Source organism: Thamnophis sirtalis, unplaced genomic scaffold (assembly GCF_051295495.1).
Source record: "Thamnophis sirtalis isolate CommonGarterSnake01/CBP01778 unplaced genomic scaffold, rThaSir2_p1.2 scaffold_3, whole genome shotgun sequence".
In the NCBI taxonomy this organism is placed as follows: Eukaryota; Metazoa; Chordata; class Lepidosauria; order Squamata; family Natricidae; genus Thamnophis; species Thamnophis sirtalis.
Window position 1 is genome coordinate 134233092 of NW_028261383.1, and position 16511 is coordinate 134249602.

At 42.4% G+C, this 16511-nt stretch overlaps 2 protein-coding genes across 2 annotated transcripts in view; one reads left to right on the forward strand and one right to left on the reverse strand.

The window, feature by feature from the left end:
• Positions 1–617: 617 nt before the first annotated feature.
• BTBD17 (BTB domain containing 17) lies at positions 618–11097 on the forward strand. Its single transcript, XM_087710181.1, has 3 exons — positions 618–746; positions 6718–6994; positions 9112–11097. Exons 1-3 carry the CDS (start codon positions 653–655, stop codon positions 10190–10192), a joined length of 1452 nt encoding a protein of 483 aa, XP_087566307.1. The 5' UTR covers positions 618–652; the 3' UTR covers positions 10193–11097.
• Positions 11098–12188: 1091 nt separating this feature from the next.
• The window catches only part of KIF19 (kinesin family member 19), a 48205-nt gene continuing 43882 nt past the window's right edge, over positions 12189–16511 (reverse strand). The window contains exons 19-20 of the mRNA XM_014061349.2: positions 15078–15237; positions 12189–14252 (exon numbers count right to left, since the gene is read on the reverse strand). Coding sequence (XP_013916824.2) covers positions 14098–14252; positions 15078–15237 — 315 coding nt within the window. The 3' untranslated portion in view covers positions 12189–14097. The remainder of the gene's footprint in view (positions 14253–15077; positions 15238–16511) is intronic.

Here is a 16511-nt window from a genome sequence, read left to right on the forward strand (position 1 = left end):
GATAGTGAGAACAATTAATCAATGGAATAGCTTGCCTCCCGGAGTTGTGAATGTCCCATCACTGGAGGTTTTAAAAAAACGACCAGACAACCGTTTGACAGGGATGGTATAAGGGGCCTGAGGTTGGATTAGAAGACCTCCAAGGTTTTTTACAGCCCTCGGATTCTGTGTTCTATGAAGCTCTGCTGCCAACCTTCAGCCAGCTGATAACAATGGACCTAAAATATGCAAAGATCAAAGCTGGGGAGAGAATTCATTCCTTTGCAGCATTCATTCTATCTTCGGTATTTTGGGAACATTGTGTCGGGAAGAAAATAACTTTAGAAACTTTTAAAACTGAGATACCAGAAAAGCAAAAGCGAAAAGATGGATGCCCTTTGTTCAACTGCTTAGCTTCCAGCACGCTGAGGGATCAAGGTAGTCTTACTTCCTCAGGGAGACTCTGCCAACTGCCTGGGAGTCCCACAATGCCCCAAAGGCCTCCATTCACAATCTCAACCCGTTTCCTTGGTAACAGCTGTTACTAGTTTTCCACCAATCAATGGCAAGCGGGACCGGGGGAGTCAGTGTCCTACATAAAGAGTCAGACAGATTAGCCCGCTCAGTTGAGAGCTTATTCCTTCTCTGGACCTTCTCCAGGAAAAAAAAAGGCATGGCTAAAGGACTAGGGACCCAGCAAGCTGCACCCCGGCGATGGGCCTGCTTCTTGGCTGCCCTGTCACTGCTGTGTTTAGCTGTCCAAGCAGGTAAGAGGAAAGGCTTCTGGAAAGGAACACTCCAGATGAACTTGCTGGGCTTGGTGGTGATGGAAATATGGTATGGGGTGTGTGAGTCACATTGGTGCATGGTATGAGTGTGGAAACCCCAAAACAGCTAGAACGGGGGATGTTTCTGGCAGAACATCGGAATCAGCAAAGGCTTTTCGAAGAGGTGCTCTCCAAAAGTGTGTAAGCCACGTGCAATGCATTTATAACAGATTTTTAAAAAAATCAAATACTGTAGCCTTAGTTTGTCGTAGGACTTCAGCGTGAGGAAATAAGAGGGAATGTGTTGGCCTCTCCTGTTCCATAGCAAAGCATTCCACATTGCTGACTCCAAGGTTAGAAAACCATCTCGCTCATATTCACAATCCCAAGAAGTCGTGATCTTGCTCTCTAACCATTAAAGCTCCTTGAGAGAGAGAGAGAACAATAGTCTCAAGTCAAACTAAGGTGTGTGGCTTGAACAGACTGCCAAGAGGGTTTCAGACTTAAGTCGAACAGAGTGAGGATTCTCACAGCTTTGAAACGGTGGCCCTTTCAGCTTTCACCGAGTAACTCATTTGGTCTTTAAACTGATTTAGCAGGACTGTACTGGAAAGAGCACACATGTCTTGGTATCCTATTTGTCTTCCCGACAGCCACTTGGATTATGGCTGAAATAGAAAAGGTTTTTTTTAACAACAATAACAAACAACGTGGATAACCTCTGGTACCTTTTCGCTGCTGGGTTTCCTGTTGTTCTGAAAGGCTGCATCCTTTACTTTCAATCTCTAATTCAGCTTGATCAGAGCGGGATTTGTTTCTAGAGAAAGCTAATCCTTTGGCTGAGATAAAGATTTAAAAAAATATAACCTAAACCAGACACACCTGGCACTGAAGAGTGCAAGAAAATCAAAGGGAAAAGTCTGGGTTGAATCAATTTATAGCCCAGCTGGATGGGAATTTGAATGGGATATAAAATTCATGACTGGAAATTATCTTTGGACTATATTCACTGTGCTACCACTTATGCGAAAAGAAATGATGATATTTGGAATCAGATTGTGTTTTTGTGTTTTAACTCATTTTTTGATATTCCAAATGTTAGCTATTAGCACTTCATGGCAAGCCAAAGGCATGCACTTTCAATTGTGAACGAAGAGGTGGGGGTGAGGTGGGGAGTTGGGAATTGGGGTTAAATAAGAAAATTGCCCCATTAATATGCTCTGCCTCACTGTAAAACAAGCATATCAATGTCCCACAGCCGAATGCAGGAAGCACCCTCGCATAATTATCAAAGGAATCTGGGATACGATATGAGGAACCCCACAAAAAGAGCTACAGAGAAATGGACAATACAAGGCTGAAAGAGGACATTGTGCGGTTGTTTCTCTTCTGCTCTCTGGAGCGAAGAGTCACCAGTGCTTTTCTTTTTGAAGTGGCTTCAACAAAAGTGATGTTTTCCTAGGAATAACCACATTGGGTGCCTTTCTCTTTAAGGAGCCTTTTCCCATTGCATTATGCCTCTTTGTCCTTGAGAGAGGCACAGAGAGAAAGCGGGTTTGTTTATTTGCCTTTGAATGTGACCCTTTTATCCCTTGCCCAAGTTGGACTGGACGCCAAGAACCAAGCCAAGAGACGGAGAATGTGAACAGGCTCAGCTTTCTTTTCCCCCAGGGTGGCCCTGAAACACATCTTGGACCGGGGCAAACATTTAATTCATTGAACGGCAGTGATTTCATTGATTTAATGATGGCTAGGGAGCCAGAGGCTCAGATCCAACTCCCAAGAACGGTAAGATGCCTGCCCTGACACCCTCAAGGAATAGCAGGAGTAATCGCCATCCTCCTGAGCTTCAGACCATCTGGGGTTATAGAGTGTAATTATAAAAGACCATCCAAAATTGTAATGAGCTAAACATAGTGAGGCACAGTAAAACCCTGAATATGTCAGCCATCTGGGTTCATTTATATAGATCTAGAAATGATTACAGCAGCTTCTCAAAGGCCAGGAATATACCGCATTTTTAGGATTATAAATTTTTCACACCTTTTTCCCTCAAAAAAAAGGGGGTAAAAATCTGGGTGCATCTTATACACTGAATACAGCATTTTTGGCCTCCCAAAACCTCGACCCCTTCACAAAAATGGTCATACATAGCATTTAGGAGGCTTATAGAGCATTCCTGGTGGCTGGGGAGGGCAAAAATGAATGAAAAATTGGCTGTTTTTTGCTTGTTTTTGTCCCCCTGCCCCCAGGAGCATCCTACAAGCCTCCTAAAGGCTATGCATGTCCTTTTTTTTTGACAAAAAACGGGCCCGTTTTCACAAAAAAATGGGCCGTTTTGGGGAGGTCTGCAGAATGCAAAAACTTTTTTTTTTAAATTGCCTCTTCAAAATCTTATACTCCGGTGTGTCTTATACTCCAAAAAATACGGTAGGTTGCAAATAAATAAATGTAAATAAAACCTAATGCTCATTTTCTAAAGTCAACACATAAAGTCAATGCATTAAGCACATCCCTTGATTGGAGTCTTCCTTAAACACAGTGTTGTTTTGTGCACCAAATGAAGAGCATTTCAAGATATCGCTTCTATCATATAATATAAATGGATAACGTGCCGTGAGATTATCTTGCAAGCCCAGATATCATTTCTTTCTTTCCTGCCTTTATTATTTTTATTAATAACTGAAGGTGGCAATCCCATCTAATCCGCCTTCCTTCTCCTATTTTTCTCACAACAACCCTGTGAGGTGGGTTGGGCTGAGTGACAGTGAATGGCCCAAGGGGGCCCTAGCTGGCTTTCATGGCTAAGGCAGAGCTTGAACTCACAGTCTCTTGCTTTCTAGCCTGGTTCACATCTATTCTTTACCTCTGTCTCACTCCCTGCATCAATGATTACTTATCACAAACACAACTCTGCTATGCATGTATACACATTTACACCTTACATCCCAATCAAGGATAGGTTGCTTTCGCCAAAGTCTAATGATTATTTCCTTAGAAAAAAAACACAGCCCTCGGGAGAAATGCATAACACAGGGTTATCTCCTCTTAATTAACTTCAGTAAAAAGATGTTGGTTAAACACTTGCGTTCCTTGTGATTTAGAAATCATTTTCAACATCCAACATAACTGTCAAAGTTTGTTGCATAACTTCAAATCCAGAATCACACAGAGATAACTGATGCAGCAGGACTCATTAACCTCTTTATATGCATAAGAATAGTTGAATAAATGTACAATACCAACAGGTGGTTCTTCCAAGTAAACACAAGGCAGGAGAGTTATAGGCAAACACAAAACAGTTAGTTTCATATCAGCAGACAAGCCCAGACAGACTGATAGTTTACTTCTCAGAGCAGCAGACTGCTTAAGTTTCTGTTTCAATTCTTTGCACAGACTCAGATCTGTTTAAGCTTCCATTGGTTGACTTAGTTCCTATGCCTATTCATTGGCTGACCTTGTTCCCATGTCTCTCCCAGTCATGAATATTTTAACAATAACATCAGTCCTTTCATATAAGCAAAGTGGTTATAAAAAGCTTTACGACAATACATTGCTTTGACCCTTATATGATTCTGCAAGTAATATTTCTCATAGCTTTGAGTTAAGAGATTCTGAAATTGTGATGGATCTGAAGAAGAAAAAAGTCTATCCCTGATTCTTTGTACATGCAGAACAGATTGTAACTGCTTGATTTCTGTGTACCTTTGAATCAGTGTTTACTGCTGGCAATTGCCTGGATTCATCCCTGCAGTTTTCTTGGCAAGGATTTTCAGAAATAGTTTACCCTTGCCTGCTTCCTAGGGTTGAGAGAGAGGGATTGGCCCAAGGTCGCCTATATGACCTTGTGCGTTAGATAGAACCAGAATTTGTGGCCTCCCAGTTTCTAGCTGGTGCCCTAACCACTAGACCAAACTGGCTCTCTATCGGCTTGATAAATGACAATAATAAGGAGCAGCATATCCTATGAAGGAACTGCAAGCAGAATCCATCCTTGGAGCCCTATTCTTCACCTACACCAATTCAAGGGGAGTTGTCATTGTCACCCATCACCAGGAACCACTGTCACAACATTTCATAGCAGTGAATGCACCCACAAACAGAGCAATATACCTAACAGAATCATTTCTAAGTTTAGATAAGGAAGCTATTCTGGTTATGAGCTCTTTTAAAACATTATTTATGGGAAGGGTAGTATGTAAACTTAATTTGATGGGCAATGTGGTGTTCTCTGGTAGTTATTCAAGCCACACAGAAGAATAGGAAGCTTGATTGTGCAGATAAATTATGATTTAATGCTAGAGTCATTCCTTGCTTTCCCCCTTTCTGCTCTTTCCAAATATTCATAGTGATTTTAGGCAGGAGTAAACTGAGATCTGAGATTCCCAGAGGATCCGTTTCACGGCCAGCAGGTTCTCTCCAGCCCCAATAGCTACAACTCAGTAACAGGGTTTCTCATCATTTTGAGGCAAGAACGCATGACTATTCTAGTGGAAGCTATAAAATTGTCTCTAACAACAAGGATCCCAAAGCTGACAAACCCTGCACAAGAATCCTGGCCCTGTTTGGCCTCTTCTGCCTTCCTCCAATGTGAAAGGAAACAAGTAAAAGGCAAACTGGGGAGCAATTTTATTTCTTTCCCTACTTCACAGATGGATACATGTTTGATGGCCCAAGGACCCCAGTTAATGCCAGTGGTGGGTTTCAAAATTTTTTTGGAACCTCTTCTGTAGGTGTGGCCTGCTTTCTGGGTCCACTGGTGGAACCTCTTCTAACCGGTTCGGTAGATTTGATGAACCGGTTCTATCGAATAGGTGCGAACTGGTAGGAACCCACCTCTGTCATCAGCCCTCTAGACCAAGGGTCAGCAATCCGTGGCTCTGGAGCCGCATGTGGCTCTTTCATTCCTCTGCTGTGGCTTCCTGTCGCTGGTTGGCTCCACAATTGATAGGGCTTTCAGTTAGGACAGGAAGAGGAAAAAGGATGCTGCGCTAGGAGGAGACTCTATGGTAGGGGAACCGGACTTCCAGTCAGCAGAGGAAAAAGGACACCACACTAGGAGGAGACTCTATGGTGGGGGGAACCGGACTTCCAGTCAGCAGAGGAAAAAGGATGTCACACTAGGAGGAGACTCTATGGTGGGGGGAACCGAACTTCTGGTCGGTTCCAGAATTGAATGAGAGGCTTCCATTTAGGACCTTTGTGGCTCTTTGAGTGTTTAAGATTGCCGACCCCTGATATAGACAAAGTAATTAACCATGGTTAGCTGGAAACGCTACTGAGAGTAATTATGTTACTGTGGAAAGCTTTCAGACTCCACTGAATGTTTGCTTTCTGCTTAGCTCCATGATGTCAAACCTATGGCATGTGTGCCAGAGGTGGCATGCAGGGCCCCCTCTGTGGGTACGAGTACCATCACCAGCTGCTCTTCTGGTTTCCAGTGTGCATGTGGCTGTTTTGGAGGCTGTTTTCAGGCCATTTTCCGGGCTATTTTCAGGCCTTTTTGGGGGCTAAAAATGCCCTCAAAAACAGCCTGAAAAGGGCCCCCAAATGACCTGAAAACAGCCCCCAAAATTGCCAAAAAAAGCAGGCATGCAGTGCACCAGCCAGCTGGTCTGCACACGTGTTCCATTTTGGGCACTCTGTGCTGAAAAGATTTGCCATCACTGGCTTAGCTCCATGGAGAGGAACTTTGGGTGGGTAGAATGCCACAGGAAACAATATGCCATGCTCTGTTTGCTTTCCCTCTTGCTTGCATAAAGTTTGGTGCAAACTGATCTGAATTTTGTAGGATATGTAACAAAGTCCAGTTGTAAAATGACACTATCACACATTCTCTTGGCAAACTCCTGACTTGTACGAAACATTCATAGCAACACGTCCTTGTTGCACTGCATTTTCTTCTGTCCTATTTTTCTGGCTGAATAATCTCACTGCCCATTCCTGCTATCTTTGATCCTGTCAACTGCAGTCCAGAAGGCAGAAACCATCGGAGATCCCACAGCGGCTACCATCAACCATTCACACTTGCTGCTGAAGCGGCTTCAGGAGCTTCTGCTCAATGGGAACACCAGCGACACCACCCTGAGGGTCCACACGGCTGGCTCTGACGAAATTAAAGTCTTTCACGCCCACCAGCTGATGCTCAGCTTACAAAGCGAGACCTTTGAGACTCTGTTGCTGAACCAGACAGTGCTTGACTTGCACGAGCCACTTGACAACGTGGCCCTTTTTGAAAAGTTCATCAGGTAAATGGGCGGTGGCCTGCTCCCCATATAGAGAGAGGAAGGGAAATTCCACAGATTAGAAAATTAAATGTGTGAATTGTTTTCATTGACTCCATGCAAGGAGGGGCGCTGGATTTCTGAAGGCAGAGTTTGTCTTTCAGATCATCTTCCCTTGTGCCTACGGACCTTGTTGACAAGACCTTGAATGAAACCTTGTCAGCGATAAACAGGTCTGAGAAACACGGCTTGCTAAGATGTGAAGGGCTTTTCCGCATGGCTCACTAACCATAGTATAACACCATCCTGCTTGTTCTAGGGCTTATAAGCGTAACCCTGGGTTCAACTCTACTTCCTGGCCAATTGTGAAACAGCTTACACTCCTCTTGGCCTCTTCCAGAGCTTCCCACCTTCCACTTGCTGTTTAAAACCTTGAAGGGAGTCATACAGGGGTGGCCTTCAAAATTTTAGCAAGGGGTTCTCTGTCAGGTTGCTTTGTGGGTGTGGCCATGGTGGGCGTGGCCTAGTCAGCCTCCTGCACCACAGCAGTGGGAGGGCATTTTTGCCATCCCCGGGCTTCAGAGGCTTTCCTCGAGCATCCGGGAGGGCAAAAAAGGACTCCCCAGGCTCCAGAGGTCCCCTGGAGGCTGGAAACAGGCCCATTTCTGGTGTTCCAGAACTTCTGGTAGGTCTGTTTTTCACCCTCCCTGAGCCTCCATGGGTGCCCTGCACTTACCTGCATCCAAAATAGGCCGCGTGGGAACTCCTGGGGGTGGGTGTGGGTGTGGGCTGGGCAGGGCAGGGCCAGCCAGGAGTGGGATTTGGGGATTCTTAAAACTGCACAGAATCTTAGCTAGAGGTTCTCCCGAACCCCTGCGAACCCCCAGCAGCCCACTGCTGGAGTCATATTGATGTAAGCTTGGGAGGCGGACCTGCCCTCCTGTTACCTGCTTGAGATTGCTGAAAGCATTTTCTCTTGCTGGTCATTTGTCACCATTTTTCCAGTACCGTTCTCTTTTAGGCAGCAGGAAAATGAGGAATCTTCTGCTGTACCGAAAGGTTATCTGTCCCATTTCTATGACCAATTGTATCAAACCTGGCAGCTCAACTCTAGATTACTAGGGCTTAGAGAAATAGCAAGAGAAGAGTTGGGGAGGTGGGGTAGGGAAGCAGTTTTCTTCTTTAAGCTTGGGATGGCAGATCTGCTGGGAGAAAGGAAGTGAGATAGAAGTGGCTCTGTAGCCACCACAGTATAACTGCTCCTTCCCGCTTAAGCAGAATAAGCACAGCAATATCAATCACATGTGGATGGCTGGATGATTTCTTTTTTAAATGCCCAGCAGTGGACACATATTCAGATTTGATACTTATAAGAAATGCATACTACTTGTACAGGGCGGGGCATAACCTTTTCCTAGGGGGTCACAGCAACACTTGTAATAACAACACAAATAATTCATACACCATTCGAAAGCCCATCAAAAACTGAGTTTATTGACACGATTTAATAGTCAGTATGACCACCATTAGCCCTTCGAACAGCATTCAAACGAGGTGGATAAGAACACAACAAATCTTCAAACAGTCATTATTTTGCAATTCTAGGGCGGGGCATAACCTTTTCCTAGGGGGTCACAGCAAGATCGACAGCAGTTTACAACTTCCGCGACACCTCATTTTAAAGCCCATAAAAAACTGAATTGAATGAGCTATTAAATGTTAAATTTGCTTTAAGAATGGCTGGAAAATTCGATTCGGAAGAACAAAGGATCATTGACAGAATAAAATGCATTGCCTTTCGAGAGGCACCTCGTTTGAATGCTGTTCGAAGGGCTAATGGTGGTCATACTGACTATTAAATCGTGTCAATAAACTCAGTTTTTGATGGGCTTTCGAATGGTGTATGAATTATTTGTGTTGTTATTACAAGTGTTGCTGTGACCCCCTAGGAAAAGGTTATGCCCCGCCCTGTACTACTACTTGCGGTGCTGAATTGACTAGGGGATTGTGTAGATGGCTAAAGAGATAAATCCCACCATCTCTTTTGTCCCCATTAAATGGGAAGTTTTGTTGTAAAATATAAGCAAGATGATTATTTAACCTGGCATGAAAAACGGATTCTCATTGCCTTCTTTCTCTAGGTATCTGTATTGTGGCGAGATCTCCATATTCCTCCATGAAGCCATCCCACTTCACCGTCTAGCCAGTAAATACCACGTGTCCAGTTTGCAGCGAGGGATAGCTGAGTATATGAGGGGCCACTTGGCTGGTGAATCGAGCCAAGGCCATGTAGTGGGATGGTACCATTACGCAGTGGGGATTGGTGACGAGGCTCTGCAGGAGAGCTGCCTCCAGTTTCTGGCCTGGAACTTCTCTGCTGTCATGAGTAGTTCTGAATGGGCCTCTGTAAGCCTAGATTTGCTGCTACTATTGCTTGAAAGGTCTGACCTAGTCCTCCAGAGTGAATTGGAGTTGTACGCAGGCATAGAGAAGTGGATTACCACATATCAGCCTGAGGACCCTGTAGTGGAGAAGATCCTGAGATCCCTGCGTTATCCTATGATCTCCCCCAACCATCTTTTCCACCTGCAGAAACAGTCTCCTGTGATGGTGAAACACTACAGCACTGTGCAAGATCTGCTCTTCCAAGCCTTCCAGTTCCATTCAGCTTCCCCAATCCATTTTGCCAAATACTTTGACATTAACTGCAGTATGTTCCTGCCCCGTAACTACCTCTCCATCTCTTGGGGGTCCCAGTGGGTCATTAATAACCCTGCTCGAGATGACCGTAGTACCAGTTTCCAGACCCAGCTGGGCCCCAGCAACCATGATTCTGCCAAAAGAGTGACATGGAACGTCCTCTTCTCTCCTCGCTGGCTCCCGGTGAGCCTGCGTCCTGTCTATTCCGACTCGGTCTCTGGTGCCATCCAACCTATTAGAATCGAGGATGGACGTCCCCGTCTGGTTATCACTCCAGCCACAACCAGTTCAGATTTTGCAGGTGTCAGTTTCCAGAAGACTATTCTGGTGGGCATCAGGCAGCAGGGTAAACTCTTTGTCAAGCACACCTATAACTTCCACCAGAGCACAGATGAAGTTGTCGATTTCCTGATATATGCTGACTTGCAGAAACGCACCTCCGAATACCTGATTGACAACTCTTTGCATTTGCATATCATTGTCAAGCCCGTCTACCACTCACTCATCAAGATCAAAAAGTAGAAGGAAGATGGAGGAGAGACAGCTGGACACAACATGGGGAGAGAACCGCTGGTTGCATTGGAGGATAGCACTGACTCTATTATTCAGTATTAAAGTGTCTGACGCAGGCTCTCTCTCTCTCTGCGTCTTAAGTTGTATTGGCCCTGTTGGAGAAGCTGAGAATTCATTGTATAAAAGAAGCTTCCTTTGAATCTGAGGACTTTGTTTTCTAGAGGGAATTAATCAGGGAGTGGAAGGTTCTCTTGTCTGTCTTTCCATTGTTTTAAGGTTTTATCTCCCTTCAATTTGAAGAGACTCAGGTAGAACTGGAGATTCTCATGGTGCTTTTGAATAGGTAATTATCAAAGATGTCACATAGCAAAACAGGTTTTTTTTGGTCTTCCTGGCCTAATTAGAAGCTGCCTTATGTTCCCCTTGTTTCCCCATGAGGTTTTGTTCTCTTGAGATAATTACAAACTGATACCCTGACAGAAAAGGTGTGGGGTTATTCTTCTGTCTACCTTCAGATCTCTCCTTGTTTCCTCTAGTACTTTAGATTACCAACTGCAGGGAATTTCCATGGAAATAATTCGTTGTGTGTGAATTAGGATGTAGTTCCCTGAATCAGTTGAACATGGTTCTGCAATATGGATTTCTGCTAGTTTTGTATTGGAAGTGTTATTGTTATTTGATCTATTTGCTCCTTAGTCATGGAGATTCTGCAGATTTTTGAAACCCTATAAAGTTCTGCAAAAAAAAAATCCATTATTTGTCCTATGTCTACTGCTACTGTCCGTAGCCTTTTAAACAGAATTTACTAAGCTTTTTGAGATTGGAATTGTAAGTCTTATGTGGAATAGGAAAGGTGACTAAAATATTACAAAACTGGTTGAAACACAGGCCATAAAAACCATTATTTTCTTTAACCCTGTGTGATTGTGTGTATGTGAACTAATGGCCGGACAATATCTTTTCAGCCCTGTGCAAATCAGAAATGTCTATCATAGCTACTTCCATTAAAAAAAACCTCTAATTCAGATTAAGATCACCATCTCCTAATATGACATATTCTAAATAATCTTAAGTAACTACTGCAAAAAAATAATAATAGTGGGCACCACATTGCTTACTCCTGGTTCAAAACTTTAATCACTATTTTAAAATGGCAAGCTAGTCTTCTCACCATCATTGTTCCTTCTCTGTAATATTCTCCTAATTAGAGTACAAGACAACATGGCTAGATGGTGCCTGTGGGGCCTTTTTAACATGATAAATAAAAAAAACACAAAACCAATCTTTTTAAGTATACATACATCATGATATCAGAATATCTCTTCCCAGACTTTTACTATTATCCTTACCAAGTGTGAATTGGTGGTGTATTTCTTGACTGCTGGTTTTACAGTCAGTACTAAAATGCAGAAGTCATCCATTTTCAACGTCTTCATTGTTGTTCTAGGGCTAGTTGTGGTATTTGTTGTCATTTGTTTGGTGTTTTTTAGATGTAATCATTCTTTCACTATGTGCCTTGGCTTTCATTACTAGGGGTCCCAGATCCTTTGCATTGCCTACCTTTAGAGTAATGCCATCAGCACTGTACTTGGATTTCAAAATCATGCTCACCTTCTTCAATCCAACTTCTCCTGATATATATTCAACATGTAAGTTGACTAAATAAGGAAAGAATATACAGCTTTGTCCGTCTTTAAATCAGACTTATACAGCTTTGTCCGTCTTTAAGTCAGACTTCCATCTCGATTGTGGCTTCCTGTCCTATATTTACATGAAATGAAATGAAAATGTCCTATTTTACATGAAATGTTCTGGAATTCTTATTTTTTAAGGACCTCCCACAGCTTCATATGGTCAACAAAGCTGGGGCTCTTTCTGAAGCATATTGACCTTGGAATTCTTTGGTTTTCTCAAAAATCCAGCAATGCCTTCCAAGAAAAAAAAAGCTTGAATATCTGGCATCTCCCTTTCCATGTACAGCTGTAATCTGTATTGGATGACCCTAATTATATATTGCTAGCATGAGAAAATAAGAATTTACACACTCTGTTAATTCTCCTTTCTCTTGTAGACTGTATGTTTTCAATCTGTTAGCCACTGGATCATTTCCTAGAATTTGCTGGCACAATTTGATCAAACATTTATTAATTCTTCTTTGCTTGCATTATTTCTGCAAATACACCATTAATTCCAAGAAACTGCCAAGGTTCTTTTTTGTAAAATCAGAATATCTTCTAGCAATATTATTATTTACTCAGTAAATGACCAGCAACGTAAAATAATAAATAGGGTATAGAAGATAACAAATACAATCAGGATCAATAAAAAGAAATAAGTACAATTATATATTGGCAACTATAAAGTAAATCAAATATGGTATACTCTGGATATCCCTAAGACAATAATATTTATTTACCTAACATTAATAAATCTAATATATTAAAGTTATACCCTAAACTAAATGTCCTCTACAATTATTTAAAAATAACTGAATAAGATGTTGATGAAAATAGATGTCTTTATTTCTTTAATTGGCTTTCCCTTATTAACACTTTGGGAGCATAAAATTTGACTACTGCACGAATGGTGGCTGGATTTGAGTCTTCCAAGATGTGTTGGATGTTGACAACCATAGTGTGCAGAATTTCAGAAGTTCCAGCTTTGATCTTACTTGAATCCGTTACTGCTGTCCACTGACTTCCTTCAGCATGCAAATTTGAGAGCTGGAGGATTTCTTGGATGACTCTGTTGTCTGTGTCTGTTTTTAATGTCTTTATTTGTATAGATATAATACTGCTTCTTGTCTCTTCTCAATGGTCTTTAAATTTTATTTTATTTTATTCCCTCTTGATATCTTCATCTTTTGTGTCTTTATCCAATTCCAGACCATTTTAATTCATTGATGTGTAAGACATCAATGTGTAGTTGAATCGTTTAATCTTTTTCTATGTTGAGTTTCCCTGTCTTTGTGCTATTTCCACTGTAATCTTGCCTTTAGCACAACCTGCATGACTAGTGACTAAATGACAGGTACCCAGCGAACTTGGTGACCAGTAGAAGAGCCAGCGCTTTCCAAAGACGTCTCCGTGGTCATGTGGCTGGCATGACTAAATGCGGAATGCTGTTACCTTCCCACCAAAGGTGGTCCCTATTTTTTTCTACTTGCATTTTTTACATGCTTTCGAACTGCTAGGTGGGCAGAAGCTGGGACAAGTAATGGGAGCTCACTCAGTTATGATTCGAACTGCTGACCTTTCTGATTGACAAGCTCAGCATCTTGCCACTGAGCCACTGCGTCCCTAACAGAAAAAGTTACCAACTGGAAAAAAATGAAGTAAGATTTTTAAAAAATAAATAAATAAATGGGAAAGTTGGAATGACGAAAGCAACCGGATCTTGTGGGGAAATCTACAATAATTAGAATTAGGCAGAAAACAATCTAGACAGGGAATATATATATAGTTAAATATATTGAAATTATTTGCCTTAGAATGATGCAAAAGTACAGCAAATGCACACAGCATATCCTCTTATTGACAGGTTACACCAATGCTGTGGCACTGTGTCCTCCTCTAACACATAGTTTAAAAACTAAAGAGTTGTGCTTGCACAATGACCGATCTTCCACGACTCTCTTGGTATTACAGCACTGGATATATTTGGTGATAGCCTTCTGCATCACTCATCCAGACAACTACTCATTTCAATTTGGGGGAACCTAGTCCTGGAGATTAAAAGTTTTTTTGTGGCCAGAAAAATCCTCTTGGCAGCAGCACTGCAACCCTACCAGGCAAGCTTGTAGGCCTTCTGTTCAGGTTAGCTATTTCCCTCTAATGCCTTTAGCCACAGGGTCCTGACTGGCCATCCAATGCACCTTCCTGGAGCATCTCAACTTCCCTGTGTCCCTTCAGAGCTTAACATCGCCGGTTCTTCCCATCTTTGCCAGGAGGGTTTGTCCCATTCACTGTGACATAGTTCAAGCGTGGAGGGTATTGACTGGGCTGGCTCATTTTCTTGGAGATGCCACTTTGATGGGAAGCAACAGAAAGAGAGGAGGCCTCGCTGGGACCTGAAGGAATAAAACCAGAAATGAAAAAAAGGGCAATCATTAGGGTTTGTATATGGTTACATCACAAGCTGGGGAATAACTGCATAGCCCTTTAACAGTTATCATTCCTTAGGATGACCTTCAGTACAGCTGTGCCATCCCCCAAAATCAATCAATAAATCATCAATCAATCTCTGTCATCTCTCTCTAGACTCTCGCTATCTGCCTGCCTGCCTGCCTGCCTATCCATCCATCCATCCATCCATCCATCCATCCATCCATCCATCCATCCATCCATCCATCTATCTATCCTGTCTCTCACTCACTCCTCCCTGCCTCTTTCTTTCTTTCTTTCTTTCTTTCTTTCTTTCTTTCTTTCTTTCTTTCTTTCTTTCTTTCTCTTTCTTTCTTTCTTTCTTTCTCTCCCTCTCTCTCTCCCTCCCTCCATCCCTCCCTCCCTCCTTTCGCATTCAAGTCACTTCTGACAACTGGACTAGTCCCTGCAAAACATTTTTTGCCAACGTTTTCATCACTGGTTTGCTATTATCTAATATTGAAAAAGAGAATGACTGGCCCCAAGTCACCCATCTGGCTTGGTACCTAAAGCAGAACTATAACTCATGGTCTCTCAGTTTCTAGTATTGACCACTACATACCACTAAGATGGCTTTCAACCTTCAAAGGCAAGCTGGTATAATGATTCCAGACCTATTGCTCTAAAGCAAAAGTAAAAGGTAGATCTAGTATGTGCAACTGCAGGACAGACTTCTCTGCTGCAATCAACAGAGACTTTGCTACATTGAGGAGCAATAACAGAAAATTGTGATTTGGTTGATCTTGGCATACCTGAGGAAGGCTGGGCTTGTAGAAGCCTCACCCTGGACAACTGCACGGAAGCTCTTCCAATGCCACGGACATTGTGCATCCCTCCTGCTGCCGTTATCTTGTGCTCAGAACTGCTTTCCAGGGGATGTCGTCGAGAGGCATTGTTCTTTGGGCCCTGGAGCTGCCAGTGGGCAAGAGATGAACACACTGGTACAGAGGGTATTTCAGGGATAAGGAAATTCTTTTACCCCAACATGAATTATTAAAGCACAGGTTAGGCTCCATAAACCAAGAAAAACACTCTGAATTTCTTCTAAGCAGCTTGCTTTATTGTTCCTCACCTATACACAGAAAGTTTGCCAAAATTGAAGCAGACCATTTGCACTATTAAATACAAATAAATAAATAAATAAATAAATAAATAAATAAATAATAAATAAATAAATAAATAAATAAATAAATAAATAAATAAAAGAACTCCTAGGGAGGAGCAGTCTTAACACTCTTCCTCCTGACCAAACTATCTAAACTTAACTGTCTCTTGTTCCTCTAGAATGCAACCCCTCCCTCTCAGGAATCCAGGCTGTGTTCCACCACACCTTCTGCATGGAAGTTCTGAGTGGGAGGATTTAGTACCAGCTGAGAACAGAGATAAGTGTCTGTTGGAATGGAGATGGTGTGTCAGTCATGTACTCTTGAAAGATCTGTTTTCTGATTTGCTACAGAAAGGAAAAATGATCAGATTGATGGCTGGACTTTACTTGAACAGAAGGCACTTGCTTCCTCCAGGTGTGCATGACTACCATAGCCCTATTCAGTTGATCTTACTGTGAGGGTTATACAGTAAGAATTCTGGTAGAAACCAGTTCAGAGGAAGTTATTCTATAACTCCTATGCTTCTGATTTTGTACCACTGTGCTTTCATTCACACTTGTCATTTACAGTATAGTTCCCAAAGTTACCCTATGCTGATCTCAGGAGAACTGTAACTAGGGAAGGGGCAATATTCACACTAACTCATTGCACTAATAATTCATTCATGCAATTTTTGAGATCTCAGAATTGAGGTGGACCTCACATGAACTTTGACAGCTTGCCTTTAGGAGAAAAGAGGGTAAGCCTATTACCTCTTCAGATGTTTAATCAGGAGTTTATTAGGAGAAATAATTATCTTAGGGCACTGGATAGCATCACTGTAGCAGAATAAGGCTTCCTAAGTGAACCTTGAAGACAGCTGCAGAAACTCAGCAACTGAGTTCTCAACAAAACCTATACTTGAATACTGCTCACCTGCCTGGAACCCACACTGCATTTCGGACATTAAAAGATTAGAGAGGGTCCAGAAATATTGCACAAGAAGAGTACTCAACTCCTCTGCTCATAATAAAATTCCTTATACCACCAGGCTTGTAATTTTAGGCCTGGATAACCTCGAACTACGCCATCTACATTCCG

Excerpts from the sequence above, each read along its gene's own strand:
- BTBD17 (XM_087710181.1), top strand. The coding sequence starts at position 653 with ATGGCTAAAGGACTAGGGACCCAGCAAGCTGCACCCCGGCGATGGGCC. Across the intron at positions 747-6,717 it reads GTGTTTAGCTGTCCAAGCAG|TCCAGAAGGCAGAAACCATC; the intron begins GTAAGAGGAAAG and ends TGTCAACTGCAG. Across the intron at positions 6,995-9,111 it reads CTTTTTGAAAAGTTCATCAG|GTATCTGTATTGTGGCGAGA; the intron begins GTAAATGGGCGG and ends TTCTTTCTCTAG.